The sequence below is a fragment of the Neopsephotus bourkii genome, unplaced genomic scaffold (genome assembly GCF_033783945.1).
Source record: "Neopsephotus bourkii isolate Nb327-2 ecotype Australia unplaced genomic scaffold, CSIRO-AGI_Nbou_v1 NB_1060, whole genome shotgun sequence".
In the NCBI taxonomy this organism is placed as follows: Eukaryota; Metazoa; Chordata; class Aves; order Psittaciformes; family Psittacidae; genus Neopsephotus; species Neopsephotus bourkii.
The window spans coordinates 3,615,713-3,635,851 of NW_026901548.1; the positions used below are offsets into that span (position 1 = coordinate 3,615,713).

The 20,139-nt window shown below is 55.6% G+C and overlaps 2 protein-coding genes across 7 annotated transcripts in view; both read right to left on the reverse strand.

The window, feature by feature from the left end:
• The window catches only part of LOC133216688 (fer-1-like protein 4), a 28,349-nt gene extending 12,295 nt beyond the window's left edge, over nucleotides 1-16,054 (reverse strand). The window contains exons 1-25 of the mRNA XM_061361635.1: nucleotides 15,939-16,054; nucleotides 15,789-15,844; nucleotides 14,734-14,822; nucleotides 13,155-13,254; nucleotides 12,723-12,814; nucleotides 12,135-12,176; nucleotides 11,863-12,030; nucleotides 11,542-11,602; nucleotides 10,696-10,827; nucleotides 10,504-10,566; nucleotides 10,305-10,389; nucleotides 9,274-9,433; nucleotides 8,924-9,107; nucleotides 8,108-8,294; nucleotides 7,153-7,517; nucleotides 6,540-6,648; nucleotides 5,645-5,837; nucleotides 4,812-4,932; nucleotides 4,149-4,249; nucleotides 3,797-3,884; nucleotides 2,630-2,746; nucleotides 1,676-1,828; nucleotides 1,260-1,443; nucleotides 627-751; nucleotides 118-252 (exon numbers count right to left, since the gene is read on the reverse strand). Of these exons, the coding sequence (XP_061217619.1) occupies nucleotides 118-252; nucleotides 627-751; nucleotides 1,260-1,443; nucleotides 1,676-1,828; nucleotides 2,630-2,746; nucleotides 3,797-3,884; nucleotides 4,149-4,249; nucleotides 4,812-4,932; nucleotides 5,645-5,837; nucleotides 6,540-6,648; nucleotides 7,153-7,517; nucleotides 8,108-8,294; nucleotides 8,924-9,107; nucleotides 9,274-9,433; nucleotides 10,305-10,389; nucleotides 10,504-10,566; nucleotides 10,696-10,827; nucleotides 11,542-11,602; nucleotides 11,863-12,030; nucleotides 12,135-12,176; nucleotides 12,723-12,814; nucleotides 13,155-13,254; nucleotides 14,734-14,822; nucleotides 15,789-15,844; nucleotides 15,939-16,017 (3,189 nt within the window). The 5' untranslated portion in view covers nucleotides 16,018-16,054. The remainder of the gene's footprint in view (nucleotides 1-117; nucleotides 253-626; nucleotides 752-1,259; nucleotides 1,444-1,675; nucleotides 1,829-2,629; nucleotides 2,747-3,796; nucleotides 3,885-4,148; nucleotides 4,250-4,811; nucleotides 4,933-5,644; nucleotides 5,838-6,539; nucleotides 6,649-7,152; nucleotides 7,518-8,107; nucleotides 8,295-8,923; nucleotides 9,108-9,273; nucleotides 9,434-10,304; nucleotides 10,390-10,503; nucleotides 10,567-10,695; nucleotides 10,828-11,541; nucleotides 11,603-11,862; nucleotides 12,031-12,134; nucleotides 12,177-12,722; nucleotides 12,815-13,154; nucleotides 13,255-14,733; nucleotides 14,823-15,788; nucleotides 15,845-15,938) is intronic.
• A 2,309-nt stretch (nucleotides 16,055-18,363) lies between these two features.
• Nucleotides 18,364-20,139, reverse strand: part of CPNE1 (copine 1) — a 37,723-nt gene continuing 35,947 nt past the window's right edge. For 2 of the 6 annotated variants that reach the window (XM_061361617.1, XM_061361616.1), the window contains exons 15-16: nucleotides 19,855-20,091; nucleotides 18,364-19,090 (exon numbers count right to left, since the gene is read on the reverse strand). In XM_061361617.1, the coding sequence (XP_061217601.1) occupies nucleotides 18,974-19,090; nucleotides 19,855-20,091 (354 nt within the window). In that variant the 3' untranslated portion in view covers nucleotides 18,364-18,973. The remainder of the gene's footprint in view (nucleotides 19,091-19,854; nucleotides 20,092-20,139) is intronic. The other 4 variants (XR_009726697.1, XR_009726696.1, XM_061361615.1 and 1 more) reach the window with 3 other exon arrangements.

The window sequence follows — 20,139 nt, forward strand, 5'->3', positions numbered from 1 at the left end:
TCTTCTCCAGGCTGAATGCACCCAGGTCTCCACTTCTCGTCCTGCCCTGTGCTCCAACCCCAATCTGCCTCCCCTGGCCTGCAAAGTCCATCAGGAGGGCAGCGTGGCCGTACTCACAAAGCTGTTGTGGCTGAAGAGGTTGACGATAACAATGGGGGTCTCTGTTTTCAACTCTTCCTTTTTCCCATCTATGATGAGCTGGTCAAACAGAAGGAGCTCGTTCCACATGGGGCTCAGTGTCTCCTCCAGCATCTGCACACAGAGACAGGAGGGCTGAATGTACCACAGCCAGTAGAAACAAATTACATACACTTCCTAAAGAGAGTGGACTGAGCCCCTCCATCACACAGCCACACACAGATGGTGCCTTGCAGGAGGGGACATAGATGGTAAAAGCATGATCAGCACCTTGGGACAGCTAGCACATGCCAATGAGCCTTTGTGACCACAGCACACAGGCTTTGTCAATGCTCCCTGAACAGAATCACACCAACCAGAGCCCTGGCATTATGGGATTTCCAGGATCGCTGCCACGGCACTGGCCTTCAGCATGTTACTGAGGACATGGGGGTTCTTCTGTCCCCAAGTCCCCCCAGGAGGCAGAAGCAGCAGTTCAGTGCTCTCACCCTGGTGGTCTGGCAATAAGTCGAAAACACCACTCTTGCAAATGGATCTGAAAGGCCATTGTCATCTGCGGGGAGGATCCCTCGAGCCTGGTACAGATGTGCTCGCAGCTGGAAATAGCTGAAATCTGGGGAGAAAAAGAGAAGGTCCCTGTGCCCCAATCCAGTCCTGTGTGAAGGAGAGGGCCAGCCGGGTAGGAGTGGGCACATCCTGCAAGGAACGGGTACCACTTCTAGGGGCACCCATGGCGGCTCTCAGAAGGCCAACACATCTCAAGAGGTTTGGCCAAGCCAGACAAGCTCAGGAGGCTCCCCAGGGAAGCACATGATGTGAAATATGCAGTGATCTGTTGTGAGCATCTTCTGGGGATGGGGACACCACCAGGCCTCAGAAAAGGGGTAGACCTTGTGCCTGTTACTGCTTTGGAAGCATGATCAACGCCTATGGAACATCCATCCTGCCTGCTGGGTGAACGTGTCCTCACAAGAGCAAACTGGACCTGCCTGTCCCAGTCAGGCTTGGAGATGATGTGGAAATAACGGATGAGGTCCTGCTCCTCGGACACTGAGCCTGAAGCAGGATCTCTCACCTACCTGCTCATGGCTAAGCCATAGGAAAGGGGCACCTGCACTCACCATCCCTGCTGAGCCGGCTGGGAGGGCTGCATGCCGAGAGCTGGGCAATCTCCTGTCCGCTCTCAGAGAGGGACTTGAGCTCCTCAGGCAGCTCCAACAAACAGTTCTTCGCATATTTGGTTACCCCAAGCCACATGTAGATTTCCAGCTTGGCAAAGACCTCACCAGTGTGTAAGCCGGGGACCTGGAGGCACAGGAGGTTTAGCAGCTTTCCCAGCTCAGCCATACGCCCTTCGGACCAAGATGACCACATCAGCCAGCAAACACAGCACCACATGGACAGAGACAAAAGGCAGTCATGGAGCAAGAGCTGTGCTTCCTTGTGAACTCCAGGATTCCACAAAGGAGGGATGGAAGCAAGGATGGAGAAGCGGCACAAAGCAAGCAAGAGCACGCTGCTTTGGTATAAGCCCTACCTTCATAAAGACAGTCTGGATCTTTGCACAGTCCTTGCCTTTCTCCTCTTCCACCACGGAGTACAGGATGTTCTGTGCAGGAATTCTTGCGTATGCCACACGCTTGCTGTTGCTGAGCATCCAGACGAGTACATCGGGAAGGGTGCACTGGGGCTGGAGGGAGGAAAGAGGAATGTCACATTCCTTGTGCTCCCTCCACTGACACTGAAAGCGAATGTCTCCCCACTCCTTACTTCCTCCCCAGCTTTATATGTTGAGCACGATGCTATGTGGTCTGGGATGTCCCTTGGATCAGCTGGGGTCACTGTCCTGGCTATGCCCCCTCCCAATCTCCTGTGCACCCCCAGCCCACTTGCAAGTGGGGTAAAAGCACAAAAGGCCTTGATCTATGCAAGCACTGCACAACACTAAGGAAAACATTCCTGTGTTATCAACACTGCTTCCAGCATGAATCCAGAAACACCACCCTCATACCAGCCACTGTGAAGGAAACTAACTCCATCCCAGCCAAAACCAGCCCGCAGGTTTCTGGGAGCAATCTGTGATGCACTCAACCCCACGCCATGCTGGGCAGAGGGACCCCTCATGAGGCTGGACAAGTGGCATCCTACCCCACACCTCAACAGAAGCCCAAGTGCTGGTCCATGGGAAGAAACCGCATTAGCTGGCATCCAGCAACGAGTGCCCAGTGTAACGCTGCAGTTCAGGCTAGAGCAGGACTGAAGCAGACACACAGATGGAAGCAATCCCTTCTTTCAAACTCTAACCCATGTTCTCTTCTCCACCTCGCTTTCACCTCTACTGATAACTGACCCAAACCAAGACCACCAAGGCTAAAAGTGTGCAGTGTATGTGCAGGGCTGGCTCCGCAGAGCCAGCAGCATTCCCAGTGGATGGCAGGAAGCGCCTGCTCCCTCTCCTGCTCGGAAACGGGGTGCCCTGGGGCAGCTGTACCTCTTTAGCCATGAAGCGCAGCTTTGCCAGGATCCTCCTTGTCTCCTTCACCTTCTCCTTAACGTTGGCTCGAGCCAGCCGCCGCTTCACCCGGAGCCCCTGCTTCGCACACAGGATCTGCACAGGGAGCACAGCACCGGATGCCATGAGCTGGGTGTGCTGGTCGCATCCATCCCTCTCCATCACAGCCTCACCTCCACCGTGGCTCGTATGTGTAAGGCATAAACATTTCAGAAGCTGAAAGGTGGTTTTAAAGCTCCAGAGGGTACCTGGGGGAGGCTTCGCACAAGAAGCAATTTGGGGCCACAGAGATATGGGATGGATAAAACTGGAAGATGGGCCTGGGCTTTCATGTCCATTAGTTGACAGTGTAGGCATCTGAGAAAAGGCTTTGTAATGAACCAAAACCAACAATGAAATCCAGAAGGAATTCTGTATGGACTGGCAAGGCCAGAAAACTCATCTCTTGGGCTGGTTCTTCCTTTCAGAGTCTTAGCAGGGGACCTTCACCATAGCTCAGCTGATGATGTGTGGGGAGACAGACAGAAAGGAGTTGGGACCCAGATGTGCCTACGTTTTGCTTCCTGCTGCTGTCATTACATTTTGGTCAGCCTTTCAAAGTCTGCTGGGGACTATGACCACAGCTGTGCTGTGGTGGAGGATACGTGACTGTGCTCCCATTCAGACAGCTGGCCTTGTCTGCAGGATTATGAGCCTCTGGATGGTGCCTTCTCTGGGGCAGGCAGATGGACGGCTGTTGCAGGTTGTCTGGATAGGTACCCAGCCCATATGGGCTGAGTTTCCAGGGGCAGTGGGTCTCAGTGAGCTCCCCCTAAAGTGCCTGCAGGAATAGCCTGCAGCAAAAGGCCTCCAGCAACTTACTGGGCAGCATCATGCATGTGCCCAGCCACACGTGTCCCACAGGGCAGGATGGATGGCATCAAGGCCCAGCATCTATATAAAAGTGGAGGCATCCGTGACCAGTCTCTGCCTCTGCTCCCTGTGCTGGAAGCTGCATTGCTCTGAGCAGAAGCAGGAGATGCCTATGACTGACACCATCAATCTTAGCCCCAGGTTTCCTTCTGAGCCTTGATCTTTGCCAGTCCATTGGAAGCATCCCCAAGAGCAGGGATCACAGGTTCCCACCACCCACATCCTGCCACTTACGATGTTGCGCATCAGGAATTTCATCCGACATCTGTCCAGGTTGTTTGGATGTGCCATTGTTTTTCTCTCTGCACCGAGGGAATACTGCCTGCAACGAGAGCAGCAGCACAGGCTCTGCATGCCCTGCACCCAGGAGGCAGAGCACAGCTCACACAGCAGGGCCACAAGCTCCAAATCCCTGGTACTGATCCAAACGCACCAGAAGCCGCCCTCTCCGCAATGCACTCACATCTGCAAGCTTTCTATTCAGAAAAGGGGCTGCCCAGGACCTGAGGCTCCCTCTGCCCAGGCAGAATGGGATGCGAGCTCCTAACCTAAACCAAGAAACCTCAGGGATCAGGGCCATTCTAACCTGCATCCTGCTACAAACTCCTCCAGCACCCCTCGGAGCCGCTCTTCTGCTTTAGCCTTTGGCCTTCTCAGGAGCTTCTCCACCTCTTCCAGCCCCTGCTCCTGTGGGGAAAGCACAACATTGAGGGAGCCCGAGCCCTGCTGCGGGGTCAGAGTGAGACATTGCAAGGATGCACTTGGCATGAACGTCTTGTGCCCTTCTGCGGGGCTGGGGGTTGAGAGTGCTGCAGGTCATTGCTTCTCTTTGAAGCCTGGGGATGACCTTAACACTGGCTGTTAGAGAACCTCATGTCTCGGTCCCTGAGCAGCCACTGAAGCACAGGGGAAGATTTCTAAGCCCAAAAGGGAAAGATGAGGCCCTGGGAAGAGACTGCACCCACTGATTAGAGCGCAAGACTGAGTCTGCTTGCAGCAGCATCTCCCCTGCACACGCAGCTCAGCCCTGGCATCAGAAGAGCTTTCTGTCACGGACATTGTGTCATCCACACCTCCAGGAGCCACCATAGAGCAGCACGGGCAGAGGGAAGGTGGGACTGAGCCCTGCGAGAGCCACAGGCTGGCACGGAGCGGGGAGCGAGGATGCTGATGGCAAACACCCCACGGAGCACCCCCATGTGCCCCAAGGAAAGCAGCCCCGGTGCCACAGGCACCCTGCACACGCTACCAGGCGCTCGGCCAGCTTCACAATCCAGTTGGAAACGCAGAGCCTCCAAGTGTGATCCTCCCAGTAGCTCCAGACGTGCACGCAGGGCTTCTCCTGCGTCATGGGCAGGCAGCTGTATGACCTGAGGGCAGCAGGCACAGGGGGTTATGCTGCTGTCACACACCACATCACAGCACAGGGAGCAGGGTCTCTGCTCTGGTTTCCCTATAGAGAACTGGGTTTTCTGGGCCCTGCACCACAGACATGGATGCAAGCTCCTGGATGTGCCCTTTGCCATCCCAAACTAGTGCACAGGGCTGCTAGCAGGGAGCAGTGTGTGCCCAGTGGAATGAAGCTGATGGGAGCACGGGATGCTGCAGGGCCTTCTTGCTGCCATGGCACTGAGTAGTAGGAGGCACAGGGATCATAATGCAAACACCAAGACATTGCCAGGCCTGTGGGACAAACCAGGCAGCATCCCCAGAGCAAACATCATCAGAAGAGTTTGTGTATGGGTCTTGCCTGCCCAGCATAGGACAGCGTGTGCCAGAGCACTCCTCTCCTTCCTCCTCACTGGAAGCAAGCCCTTGAAATGCTGCCTGTTAAACAGAAAAGGGGCTGCTGCTGTTGATGGGTCACAGTTTCCCTGGGACCCTGTCCTTGGCCACCTGCACACATCAAGCAGACAGCAAAAAGCCTGTGGGGATAATGGGCAATGGCAAGCTGAGGGTTTGCAAAGAGGAAAAAGACTGCACAGCACTGGCATTGCGGAGCAGACCTCTCAACATCTGCAATAACCAACCTGGGAAGCTGAGGCAGGACAGGGAAGGTGGGAAAGGAGGACAAAGGCTCACCTATCATACTCCATGGGCTCTGCTCTCTGGCTCTTTGTCACTGACTTGTTCAGTGCTGCTGAAGCTGGGGTCAGGACTTCAACATCCAGCTCAGCCTCTGAACCAGAGTCCAGCAAAGGCTGCTTTTCTTCTTCTCCCTTTCCCACTTTTCTCCGTGCTTTGGTCTCAATCTCTTCAGCTTTGCCGTAGTTCCCTTGAAGCCAAGCATTGACCAGGTGAGTGGGATCACTGTTAGACAAGTCTGCTAGCTCACAGAATCAGAGGGCAGTCATCCTGCCGAGAGAAGCACGTGGCCATGCACTGCTATTGGAACCAGCCATTCAGCAGCACCCAAGCACCAGAGCATCAGTGGATAACCAGGAGGTCTGAGCTGGGCAATAGCAAAGGAGTCCTTGTGCGTACCTTCCAGTTCCAGCAGCTCCTCCAGATGCTGTCGCCTACACCCCTACACGGGTCAGCACCAGTCACCCAGGGAGACCTCTCAGCATCAAGCATCTCCACCCACCCAGATCAGTAGGCGAGGGCTTGGACCTGCTCTCCTGCTATGGAGTCCCCATCAGCCACTGTCACAGCCTCTAACACCACACAGCCAACCCCAGCACTCCAGCTGATCCTACCCTCCTCTGCTTCCCTTCCTTCTCCCAAACCCTTCTACTTCTCACCCCCACTTCCCAGGAGCGCTTCAACTCTTCTCCCCACACAGGCACTTCATACAAACACTGCAAACCTCCAATCCCATAGGAGAGCATCCGGACTTCTAAGGTAATCAAGGCACTCCCTGACCTCACCCTCCCTCCTTCCCACGTTCCTGTTTTGGAGGCTGGCACCTCAGGACCGCAGGGCTAACTTGGGCTGTTCCCATAGCTTCCCATAGAGGTCCCTGGGGAATACCCACCTATAGAGACCTCGAAGCTGACAGGCTTTGAGCAGAGAGAGGAGTCCATCATAGTGGCTTCAAAGAAGGCAGCAAAGAGAAGGAATTCCTCCTTCCTCCCCAGCGCGTTCTGAGCAAGGAGACAGAAACCAGCCTGAGAGCCCCGTGTGCCAAACCAGTGCCTCAGCAGGAACTGGGAGAGCACCAGGGATACCAGTGGGATGCTGCTGAGGGCACAGTGACCAGCAGGAAGCTTTCCTGGGTATCCCTGGGGGCTGGTGCAGAGCCATGGCTCTGACTGATGCTTGTGTGAAGCCGCTGAGCAGATCCGTAGGCTAAGGGATGGCTGCTCTATCAACACAACTGTATCCCCCCGCCTTCCCAGGCCAAGTGGAGACCCAGGGCCAGCTAAGAGCTCGCTGGCTCCAGAGGAGAACAAGCTCATGCTCTAAGGCAGCTGTGCCCTGGGAATAACACCCATGTGGGAGCCCTTCCATGGGGATGCTCCAAGCCTCACTGTGGGTCTGGCCTCAGCCCTGGGAGCGCCCTGCATGGCCCAGCCCTGGGCAGGCTGGGTTTGCTCCAGCACTGCTGCACCAGCAAGTGATCCCAGTGCCAGCACTGCAGGACTCACCCCAGGGAGCGGGTGAAGCTCTTCCACCTCCACAGTGACCTCCTCGGGCTGCTCCACCTCATGAGAGCCCTCCAGCTCCTCCTCTGCCCGCAGCTGCATCAGTTCTTTGGCTTTCTCCTTGGATTTCTTACTCTTCTTCTTCAGCTTCAGCTTGCTCAGGGCACCTTTCACCTTGTCCCCAAGCTTCCTCTCCGCCACGCTGGGGCTGCTGAAGATCTCCACCGTGATGGCCATGAGAAGGCGTCCCCGGTAGGAGATGCCCTCGCCCATGCCCTCGTTGAGGTCCCTGTGGGTGTCCCGCAGGGCTGAGTTCTGGGGGGAGCCGTACAGGTTCACCCAGGCTGGGCCGAATGTGGGGTTAAAGCCTGCAGCGACAGGGACAGGGGATAACTGCACCACAGGGGCTGATGCACAGTGACCTCCCCACAAGAATACATCACAGGGCATGGGGATATGAATGTGCTCCAGCCTTTCCTGCATCCCAACCTCCAGACACCGCCATGGCTGAACAGAGTGATGGCATGGGGCAGAGCAGAGAGTAATGATGGCATGGGGCCGAGCAGAGGGGGATGGCATGGGGCTGAGCAGAGAGTGATGGCATGGGGCTGAGCAGAGGGGGATGGCATGGGGCCGAGCAGAGGGGGATGGCATGGGGCCGAGCAGAGGGGGATGGCATGGGGCTGAGCAGAGGGGGATGGCATGGGGCTGAGCAGAGGGGATGGCATGGGGCTGAGCAGAGGGGGATGGCATGGGGCTGAGCAGAGAGTGATGGCATGGGGCTGAGCAGAGGGGGATGGCATGGGGCCGAGCAGAGGGGGATGGCATGGGGCCGAGCAGAGGGGGATGGCATGGGGCTGAGCAGAGGGGGATGGCATGGGGCTGAGCAGAGGGGATGGCATGGGGCTGAGCAGAGGGGGATGGCATGGGGCTGCCCAACATGTCCCCAAAGCCTCACCGTTCCTGCCAGGGTCCGAGATCTGCTGCAGGTCAATGTAGTGGGTTGCAATGGCCACGTCGCCAACGTTGGCATCATCCAGCACCTGGACTTTTATCTTCCTGGCCAGAGGTGGGAACATCTCAATGAAGCTGATCTGCTCGTTCCACTCAGGCTCGGTGGTGCTGGTCTCCACCGACGTTTCCCCCTGGGAAGGAGAAGGTGTGAAAGCCGCAGAGCCTCAGCCAGAGCAAGGGATGCCTCGGAGCCTCTGTGGGAATGGCATGTCCCATCACTCCTGCAGACAGCACCAGCACGGCCCTGGATGTGGCACTGTCGCTGCTCCTGCCCCCATCCCAACAAGTGCTCCCTGTGCTCCACCAAGGAGGGCTGTCCCAAAGCCCTGCACTGATTCTCATCTCAACAGACATCACAGGACCAGCAACCCTGGCCCTGGGTGCAAGGAGAGGGCCATTAGCTCAGTAAACTCTCCCAGGGGAGTCATGCTGAGCCCAGCTTGCCACAGAGGATTTATTGTATGCTCTGGGATTTATTAGCCCCTATGTTTTGGGGTATGAACTCTCCGCTTGCTCCTCCAGTGGCTGTGCCCAGGGCTGGGTCTGTCCCCCTCTGCAGGGACATGAGTCCCATAAGAACCACACATCCACGACCACACGGCTCAGGCCACTGCCCAAGGCAGCAGGACTTGGGCTCTCTCCCAGCCATCTCCACTGGGATTGCTGTGTCCCATGGAGGCTCCTGGCAGACTGAGCCTAACGCATGGTGCTGCACAGCCAAGGGAGGATCGGCCCCATGCAGCCCCCCCATCAGACTCACCTGCTGCCCACAGAACAAGACCTGCACATAGGGGTCGATGAAGACCTTTTTCTCCCCTATGATCTTGGAGAACCCCCCCATGATGCCCGCGCTCATGCTGGGCAGGCCCTCGGCACGGTAGAGCTTGATGCAGACCCTGGCCCAGGGTCTCTCTGCAGGGACTCTCTTGGGCAGCAGCAGGTTCCTGAAAGACAAATTCATGCTCTGGATCTGTGCTGGAGCCCAGGAAACAGCGCTGGGAAAGGCCCTGACTGGCAGGAGGCTTGGATCCTGCTCCACCACACGCTTCCTTCCCTGCCTCTGTCCCCATTGAAACAGGGAATAATGAGGCAAAACCGTGCTGCACCTACCTCTCAATGTCCTCATCCCGGCTGCTGGAGGAGGTGGGAAGGGAGCTCACCACATCCCCACGTGCAGTGACGGAGATGTTGCACTTCACAAAGCCCTTCACGCCTGCCCGGGTGTCCGTGGGGTCACTGATAACTGCCCACTTCTGGAAGAACCTGTGGTCTGGGAGGGGAGGGAAGGAGATCCCCATGGAGAGCCCAGGCGACTGCTTCACATCCCAAACCATAGAATAGTTTGGGTTGGAAAGGACCTTAAGATCATCCAGTTCCAACCCCCCTGCCATGGGCAGGGACACCTCACTCTAAACCATATCACCCAAGGCCTCGTCCAACCTGGCCTTGAACACTGCCAGAGATGGAGCATTCACAACCTCCCTGGGCACCCGTTCCAGTGCCTCACCACCCTCACAGGAAAGAATTTCCTCCTTAGATCCAATCTAAACTTCCCCTGTTTAAGTTTTAACCCATTACCCCTTGTCCTGTCACTACAGTCCCTAACGAAGAGTCCATCCCCAGCATCCCTATAGGCCCCCTTCAGATACTGGAAGGCTGCTATGAGGTCTCCACGCAGCCTTCTCTTCTCCAGGCTGAACAGCCCCAACTTTCTCAGCCTGTCTCCATACAGGAGGTGCTCCAGCCCCTGACCATCCTTGTGGCCTCCTCTGGACTTGTTCCAACAGTTCCATGTCCTTTTTCTGTTGAGGACACCAGAGCTGCACACGATGCTCCAGGTGAGGTCTCACGAGAGCAGAGCAGAGGGGCAGGATCACCTCCTTGGACCTGCTGCTCACGCTCCTTTTGATGCAGCCCAGGATACGGTTGCTTTCTGGGCTGCAAGCGCACAGCAGCACAAAGGCTGCCCTGAGCCTGCCTCTGAAGGTGCAGGAGGCACCCCCAGCACCCAGAGAGCCAGGAGGAGAAGTAAGGGCTGCTCCTCGTGGGAGCCGAGTGCTTGACACAGGGAGCCCTGTGCAGGCGCAGCAGAGCCAGAGGACCCATCAGTGCCAGATGGTGCTCCATGCAGTCCATCCTACCTGGCTGGCTGTACACCGTCATCACATCCATCTTGAACGTCCCGATGCACCTTCCCAGGAATGGAATTGCCTTGGAATGAAAAACCTGCAGGCAGCACAGACCCTCCTGAGCACCTTGCCCATCACTCCCAGCGTCAACGTGCAATAGCGTTGGGCTGTACTGGTTACAGATGAAGGATGAAGAGGAGCACATCCTTACCGAGATCTCTATGAGTCTGTGGAATAAAATGTCTCTTGGCTCATGGAATTCAAACAAAAAATACTGGAAGAGAAGAGAAAAACCCCTTCAGTCTGGGCTGCCACCATGGACCCACAAGTGCCACTGCCTGAGAGCATCCCCTGCAAGGACATGGGACGCCAGCAGGGCAAGGACAGAGCCTCTGTCACATACTTCATTGTAGAAGGGGCAGTTTGTTGACTTCTGCGTCGCTGTGTGCCTCTTCTCCTCTCCAACCCTGACTACCACAAAGGGGTTAATGTTCACCCCCACCAGCTTCTGGGCTTCAATGATATTAATCCCAACCTGAGAAAACATGGGAGAAAACCTTCAGATCAACACTGTCCCTATTTCCAGCTCCATCTGAGCTTGTTTCAGCAATAGCCCTAACACAAGTGTGCAGGGCAGTGCAATACTTTGAATCCTACTGACAAGGACACCATTGGAAAGACTGAAATGTGGCTGTTTCATTTGCTGCAACTGATTGCAAGTCTAAGATATGGGAGAAGTGTTCTCACGTTTGCTCTCAGTACAAGCAATTAGACAGCTGTTAAGCTGAGGAATAATAGCTTCAAGGAAGGGATGGTAGGAAATTCCATCCTCACAAAAGCTTCCTGCCTGGTCCGTAGGACCCAGCTCTGGAAAGCAGGAGATGCAAATGCGAGTCCATGTTCACTTAGAAGCAGGGAAGGATTTAAATCCACCTCCCCTGAGCTCTGCAAGGGCCAATAACGGTACTGAGCTCCGTTTCCATACTTCACAGTGGGCTCAGATCAGCCTGATGTCAGAGCATTGGCCAGAACCACAGCTTCATGCCAGCCTCCACATCTCCAAGAAGCCCCCTGCAGCATCCCTGCACCCCAGCCACAGCCCACACATCCCTAGGGGCCTCAGCCCTGCCTGGGTGCTCCCCTAAGCTGTGCTCAGGCTGTATTTAGCAGTGGCACACGTGGCCACCAGGCCGATTCCCTTCTCCTGTAGACCCCCAGAAGCAGGGACGCGCACCCAGCGCTGCCGTACCTGGAAGCTCTGCGGGGTTGGGGTGGCAAAGAGGTCCCGTGCGGAGCAAAGTCTGGAGCGGCTGCACAGAAGAACAGCCCGTGTGAGCAGGTCTGCATCCACAGGGACCTGAGCAAGGTCCCACCAAGGGAAACTGCAGAAACCCTGGCAAATAACAACCCCTCGCCCTGGGGACAGGCAAACCCCAACAGCCCCTGTTTGGCACCATTGGTGACCGAAGATCACTGTTTTGCAGAGGCAGAATGCCAAGAGATGCAGGATTCCTGCAGGAGCTGGCGCTTCCCACCCCAGGGGCAGGCGAGCAGAGCACACCACAGATACCTCCTTACGGGGCTGAAGACAATGCCCGAGACCTCCATCTCGGATGCATCGTAGAAATCTTCTTCCTCCTCTTCCTCTTCCTCATCTGTCTCCAGGCCCTTCGCCAGCTTCCTGCCCAGTGCAGCAGCTCTCCTGTCCAGTTCATTGCCTCTCGGCCCCTCGGCTGCCCTGCAAACCCCCACCACATCACTCAGCACGTTGTGAGCCCCGATAAGGGGTTAGTGCACTTCCCTGCACCCCAAAAGGAGAGCTGGTACATGGGGGCTACTTACTCCAGCTCCTCGAATGCAGGATTGCGGATGATTAGCTCTGAACTGTAAGAAAAGAGGTGTTTTGCTGAAAAAACAAGTGTGCTGTGGCTGTTCGGGGATGCATTTAGTAACAGTGCCACCGCCATGCTCCTGCTTGGCTCCTGGCAAGGACAACAGCATCCTCCCAAGTGATGCTTTTCCACTGTCGATGCAATGTGCCCACTGCTTCACCTCTGGCACTCCAGCAGTGACACTGCTCAGGCATCCCCTGCAGCTGCCTGTCACCCTGTGCCCCCAGACACCTGCATCTCCTCTGGCTTTGGGTACCACCAGGGTTGATGCAGTCCCAGGCCACGCTCTCTGCACCTTTGCAACCACAAAGTCTCACTCCCATCAGCCAGGAAGGCTGGGTACTGTGGGCTGCTGCAGTCACTTGTGAATACAAGGTATTTGCTTTCCAAGACCTCTACTCCCTTGCTGCAGAGCAGAGATGCATCAGCCTGCCCAAGGTGGAGACTAAATGAGGCTGGACTGCATCCCAAAGGCTGCCATGGACAAAGGCAGCTGGACAAGCTACCTGGGTATTTGTTCCTACTAGGATTTCTCTACCTGTCTTTCATCTGATAGACAAAGTCCTCTTCAACCCAGGTCCCAGCTGAGCCATCTGGAGGCTGGTAGCGCAAATCCAACTCGATGTAGATCTGCAAACAGAAAAGGGCACTGACACAAACCCACCGATCCAGCCACCTCAGCAGATGGAATACCCCCTCCTGTGTCCATCACCCAGAATGGGGGGGGTTCACTGAGCCTCCCTGTGTTCATTCAGGCCCTCAGCCCATCCCATGCACTTCTCGATGCTCCTTGAACCACTTGATGGGTACCAAGCAGCTGCATCGCTGTGCAGAGAAGCACAAATGCACAGCACTCCAGGGCTCAAAGCAGCACCATGGATTCCCCCTGAGCCCCAGATCTACCTGGGAAGCATCACAGCAGGTTTCACTCAAAGCCTTCCCTATCGCCAGTGGCCCACAGAGGACTTACACCAGTGACCCTCTGGTTCCTGTCAACAAGGGCTTCCCGAAGGATCAGCCTCCCGGATGTCATCAGGTGCTGCAGGCTGAGGACAAGGGTACCGAGCAGCCTGGAACAAAACCAGAGGCTGCAGCAGTTGTGTTCGTAGCATCAGTGCCCACATCCCGGGGGAAGAGGGGACCGGGATCTCCGCTCTCCTGCTCACAGCCCCTGCGAGCTGCAGTGAAGGCAGGAAAATGCTACGGAGTTTTCCACAGGGAGCCAAAATCCCCGAGTCCCCCTGACCATGAAGGGTTTGTGCTCAACCCCAGCCGTGCCCAGGCAGCTGCTTGCAACCGAGCTACCAGCAGTGGTTAACGGCTTGTGCGGATCCAGTCCCACTGTGTGTGAGGAGCTCTCCCCTTCCCCAGAGCTGCTCCCTGGGAGCCTGCCTGTGTCTGGGCACCCAGCAGAGCTGCCGAGGCTTCCCAGACAAAACAGGGAAGCAGAAGCTCCACAGAAGGAGATGCAGAAATAGGACATAAAGCCACAACCATAGGGATGCCTGCAGCAAGTCAAGCCAGAACGTACTCACTCCAAGGGGGCTTTACCCTGGGAAGGGTCATGGTGCTCCCTGCAAGTGGCAGGATCGTGTTGTATCATCATCATCCCAGTGGGCTGATCAAATGCTTTTAAACTCTGATATCTGTCACCTGCCATTACCCTGCTCCCCAGCAGCACAACTAAATCATTCTTATTTACCTCCCTTATTTAACTCCATACACCCAGCACCGCTGGCATTAGAACCACCAGCTCCATCCCTCTTCTAGAACATCTACCCTGTGTGGATAGATGCTGTCAGTGCCAGACCACTCACTTCCCACTGGATTTCCTTGGTCAGTGCAGTCAGGTCCTGGTGATTTGTTACTGTTTGCTTTATCTGTTTGTCCTATAGCAGTTTCTATTGACATTTCAGTCAGAGATAATTCCCCTGATCCAGCTCCCACAGGGAAAGCATGCAGTAAACACTGACACAGAGTTCAGCCACACTTTCTGCTCTGGCTTTATCTTTAAGCATCTCGTGTGTGCTGCGTTCCTTTGCTTCCTCCACACCCTCTCTGGCAGGCTCATGAGGGCTTTGCAAAGCTCTGTAGTGTTAGTAGCAGCCTCTAAGAAGCTGTTCCTGTTGGTTTGTCTTGCACTTCGCTTCTCAGAGTTGACACCTTTCCCTGTGGACTCGTGTTTCAGGTGTCCTGGAGGAACGTGCCTCTGCTCTCTTGCTTGCTCCACCCCTCTGCTGCAAGTCCTGCCCTTGCAGCTCTGTGTTTTAGGGCCCCATTTTACCTGTGTCTGATTCGGATCCTTGGGTAGCCTCTGTTACTGCTGGCACAACCAAATCACTCTTACTCACTCCCTTTATTTAACTGAACATACGCAGCAGTGCCGGCACACCAGAACAACCAGTTCCATCCCTCTTCCAGGCGCTGTATCCTGTTCATCTTCCTTCCATCAGATTTCCAATAGGTGATTCTATTCCCAGTAAACGATTCAAAGCCCAGCATGTCTCTTGTCCCACCTCTGCTGGTCCCCCACCAACCAAAGGACCTACCTGTTACTGAACACCTTGCTGCAGTTGTAAACCTTAATGGACAGCGTTTCTCCCATGACGAGCTTCCCATAGTGAGGCCAGCGGAAGAGCTACAAACAGAGCATGAAGAGGGGACAGCTTGGGCCAATTGGGTTCCTCTGTGAGGTGGCAAAGAGCACCCCAGAGAGCTGCTGTGGTGGGGAGTCACCTTCCAGGGCAGACCCTGCAGCTGGGATGGAGGAATGGTGGGGAGGGAAGTGAGGGTCCCTCCAGCAGCACAGAGCAGCAGGCAGCCAGAGCACCATCACCCTGGGAAGAGGAGGATGCTTGTGCCTGTGGGGGACACGTTGCTTGCAGGTTGTGGGGTGAGAAGGGGCATGGGAAGGTGCAGAGATCACCCAGGGCAGAGAGCCGTCAGGCTGAAGCACATTGAAGAGCTGTGCCCCAAGGCTGCCATTCACCTGACACCCAAACAGGCTGGATGCCTGGTGGCTGCCAGGAGGGAAAGCTCCATCCTGCCCCAAAGGCCTTCTCTTCCTTTCTGCAGGCCAACCTGGCCTTGAGCACTGCCAGGGATGGGGCAGCCACAGCTTCTCTGGGCACCCTGTGCCAGCGCCTCAGCACCCTCACAGGGAAGAGCTTCTGCCTAAGAGCTCAGCTCAGTCTCCCCTCGGGCAGGTTCAAGCCATTCCCCTTGTCCTGTCCCTACATCCCTTGTCCCAAGCCCCTCTCCAGGTTTCCTGCAGCCCCTTTAGGCACTGGAGCTGCTCTAAGGTCTCCCCTTCAGGAGCCTTCTCTTCTCCAGGCTGCCCCAGCCCAGCTCTCTCAGCCTGGCTCCAGAGCAGAGCTGCTCCAGCCCTCGCAGCTGCTCCATGGCCTCCTCTGGACTCACTCCCACAGCTCCAAGCCCCTCTTGTGCTCGGGACCCCAGAGCCGGACACATGGATGGTGCTAGGAGGAAAACTCCACAGCCCCCCATCCATCCCCGCGCTCCCCTGGCTGACACGGTGCTAACCGAGACCCTGCCACATCCCATGGACAACCCCTGCAGAGGAGCTCCGGAGCTCTGCCCTCACCTCCTCAAACACAGCCTCCGAGCTGCACTGGACCTTCCTCGTCTTCTGGGTGAAGCCTTGGGAAGGAGAGCGGAGGGAGGCGTGAGGCGCCGGGTACCGCACACCCCATCCCTGCATCCCTGCATCCCTCCCCGCTGCCCCGGGGCGCACCTCGGAAGCGGAGCTGGACCTGCCGCTCTCCGCGGCCCGGCAGCCGGCTCAGCCGCCGCACGCCGACGCTCAGCGCCATGGAGCCGGTGTGGGGCAGCGCGGGCCCCCTCGCCCCGCTCCGCTCCGCTCCGCCCGCCGTGACTCAGCCCCGACTCGCCCGGCCGGTTCGGCCGCCGCTGCGCTCCCCGCCCCGCAGCACCGGGGTTAACGGGAGCGCTCGGGCGCGACGGCACCGGCCCCTCTCACGGCGGGGCAGCGCTGAGGGGAGCGGAGCGCAGGGGCCGCTGCTGGCCCTTCCCGGGGCAGGGAATGGAGGGAGAAGGGGAAATCCCCCTGCGGAGAACAGGGGCTTCCAAAGGCGGGGCTGGAGGACGGGAGCCCGCGGCTGCTCTCGGCCACCCCTGCGGCTTCCCCAGCACAAAATCGCGGCTTCTGGGGTTCAAAGCACACAAAGCAAACAGAGGGAGGGTGGGGAAGGGCCTGGCAGCCCCAGGCTCTGATGGGGAGGGTTGGGCTGCCCTGACACGAGGAAACTGCACCCAGACCAGCATGTGCTCAGCAGCCCCTGCTCACCTCCTGCCTACCTGCACCGGAGCCTGCCGAGAGGAGCTGAACTGGTGGAGGCTGGACACCAGAGCACACTGTCTGTGGGTGCAGGCTGCAGCTCAGGCCCCAGCTCTCCACAGGACAGAAACAAGCAGAAATCCATGAACCCTGGGGCAGGAGCTCCAGCTGCTCTGCATGGCCCTGCACGGGCCTCTGGCACCAGCAGCACCTCATGCCAGGGGTGTGCTCACAGCTGCACTCACCTGCTGGGCCTGATGCTCACCTCACCTGCACAAAAGCTGGTTAACGAGAGCTGTTGGAACCCTTCTGTAGCCCAGATCCAATCCAGGTGAAAGCAATTGTGCAATCACGAGCTCAGCAGGCTTTGGAGAGCGTTTCTTCCACCTGGGGGTCTGGCTCTCCCACTCAGTGCCCAACACCAAACACCTGCACCCACACACCTTGCAGCAGTGGCTAATCCAGCTCTGCAAACACTGAGGAGTGAATCACGGCTATGCAATGCCAGGCCCCTTTGAAGCGAGCCCTGTGGTTATTGCCTTTACTTCCCCTTGCACAAGAGCTTCCTGAAGCAGTGGAAAGGATGCCACTTCAGAGCGGCAACAAGACCACAGCAGGCTGGCAGCATTAAGCACCACCTTTGTGAACCCAGTTTAGGGCAGCACATAAAGCTCAGCTCTCGAATCCACACACAGTCATGGCTGGAGCAGAGCAAGGGCTGCAGTTCAGGCTGCTTAATGACAACGATCACATCACCAAAGCCTGCCATGAGGGCAGTTTTCCTCCCTCTCTTCCCCACTTGTAGGCGTTTCTTCAGGCAGCCACTCAAGCAGAGAGGCTGCTTGGTTCCCTTCAAGAATCTAAGGGCAAGAAAACTGGTGCTGCAGGTTATATGATGCAGTGTTTCAGAAGAGAGAGCCCAGCTTTCTCTAGAAGAATCAGGGAGAACACACCATGGTCAAAACTGGCTTTAAGTAAGAAACTAGCACAGCTTAACCTAGTGCTCCCAGACCCACAGCCCTTCAAGCACAAGCTCCCTACTCGTTTGGTGGCGGATACCACCCAGAACAACCAGTCTGATTGAAGAGGTGGATTCAAACCCAGGTTCTGCTTTCACGCAGGTTTGTAACTGACCCATTCCACAGCCTGAATCCCCAGGGCAGTCTATTCCATTTCCTGGTTTACTGGTGGAACAGACAAGTTCCTTCCTAATTTCACAGTAAAGGAACAGCCCACATTACTGCAGGACAGGGCTGCAGGTTACACATTCCACAGCCTCAGTGATTTATCAGAACCAGGGATGATGGGCAACCTGCTCTGCTTTGCAGCTGATCACACTCAACCTGGGCTAACTGAGATGCTGAATCATCACCAGGATACAACTATAGCAAAGACCTTTCATAAACCAAAACAGCCCATCACTAGGAGAGAAAAGCAAAAGCAGAGAAAGGAAACAGAGTCCAGACATGTTACATAAATCAAAGCAGGTTATTTATTCATGAAACGGAAAGTGATGACCACTCACAGTGCAATGACAAACCCAGGCTTCTTTATCCCTGCTTTGAAACTCCTGCCTCTCAATACAACCGTGCTTTTCTACAGCCCCCAGACCACAACACACCCTACACCCTTCACCCTTCTGGGGACAAGGAAGCACCTCTCTCTCTGGAGCTCTATAGGCAGTTAAGCCTTAGTTTTTGTAACCTCTCACACAGCAAATCACTCAAAGCATCTTTATAGCAATGCTTCCAGTTGCTGGATTTTGAAAGTCACACGAATGTGACTCATTGATCCCACGCTGCCCCTGATTAATGAATGATTAACCTTCATTAATCCCCCCCCCCATAAGCAAAGTGCAGAGTTCAACAATGGCTCCCAGCAAGAGGCCATCACAAAGCAGTTCTTGCTAAGAGAAGAACACGATTAAAAATGAGGTGGCAAAATAGGGTCACTGACATGTAAAAATAAACCTCGACATATAAAAATATACTGGCACTTCAGAAAGGCACGACAGGAACTACCTCAGGCATCCAACCAACAGACTTTGGTACCAACCAGGGCAGAAGGGTCCCCATTCCCAAGGCAGCTTGATAGAGGAAAAAAATGTATCATGGAATGTATGACAAGTATCATTACAGCAATACTCCTACCAAGCTCAGCACTGAAGCAGTGCACATGCCTGCTCTGACACCAAGCAGCAGCTGGGTCCTGTCAAGCAATGATGTGCTGCTGCTGTTTCTAGGTAAAGAACTAACAGGATGGTGTTTGCTGTGATTGAAACTGCCAGCAGGTGTGGGTTTCTCCCATGGTTACATTCCCTCTGATGAGGAACAGGAAAGATCAAAGACAGAGCACAAGCAGGTAAGAGCTTAGTGTGAATGGTACGATCCCCCAGTGTGCAAGGGAGGGTGTGGGTGCTGACAGCTCTCTTCACCCCGGTGCTGCCACAGGCGGCCAGGTCAGGCTGCAATCTACATGATCTTTACTTCAGGTGGTTTCACGGGTGGCCACCCCTGCCACTTATAGTAGGCCACCAGCTGCTTCGGTACTTCAGCCAGAACCATCTGGGACAGCGCTTCCCGGGGGGCCTGCAAGGAGAACAGGGAGAGTAAATCAGGAATGCTGCAGAGAAAGGATTGATGAGCCCAGTGACAAACTCTCTTACCAAGTTCAGAGCACAGCCCGCCACATGCCTGGTTCAAGAGTTCCTTGCTGCAGTTTTAAGAGCACTCCCAGTCATTCCCAGTGAGCACTGCTGATGCAAATCCCTTGTTCCCACCCCTCACAGCTCCCACCAGAGCCCAAGCTCACACAGCCTTTATATGCCCCTGATCTGGCTGGGAACCTGCCCCAGGCACTAATAATGTCTCTTATTTTGGGTTTTCATTTTGACTCCACTCTTCAACCCAATTCACTGTGCAATGTGCATGAATGTTAGTGCCAGCAGTGCAAGGAGGGAGGAGCTGGAGAATGACAGGACAGCTTTCAACAGCAAGGAAGACTTCCATCAGCTTCTATCACTCATGGAATTCAGCACTGGAGACTGATAATATGATCTCTGGTCCTTGCCTAAACGTTTGCAGAGCAGAAGAGATCCTTTAACTCTGCCATAGCCAAGAGCTAGCATACCAAACCAGTGATACAACAGCTACTGAAGAAAAAGCTGCAAGAGAGCTGCGACAAGGCATGCAGTTTCAAACACAGAAGCAACCATCCCAGCTCTCACTGGGAGCAAGAAGCTTGGACAGCACTGTGAGGGTGCAGCTCGCTGCCTCTAGACACATACTCAGTTTCAGATGCAGTAACTGCATATACACTGGCACCAGGGCTGCTGAAGTCAGAGACAACGTACATTTCTGAACTGCCGGAAAGGCACGAACTGGACAATGTCTCGTGCAGCTGGTTCTCCTGCCAGAGACTTCAGGACACCGTTATCTCCATCAAGGAACTCCATTGCTTTGAAATCAGCTTCACCAACTCCCACAATGATGATGGACATTGGCAGCTTCGAGGCATTAACAATCGCCTGCCTGGTTTGGTCAAGGTCAGTGATCTCTCCATCTGTGATGATCAGCAAGATAAAATATTGCTGAAAAACATCAGAAAGAGCCAGTTAGGGAGTTCAACACCAAAGCTC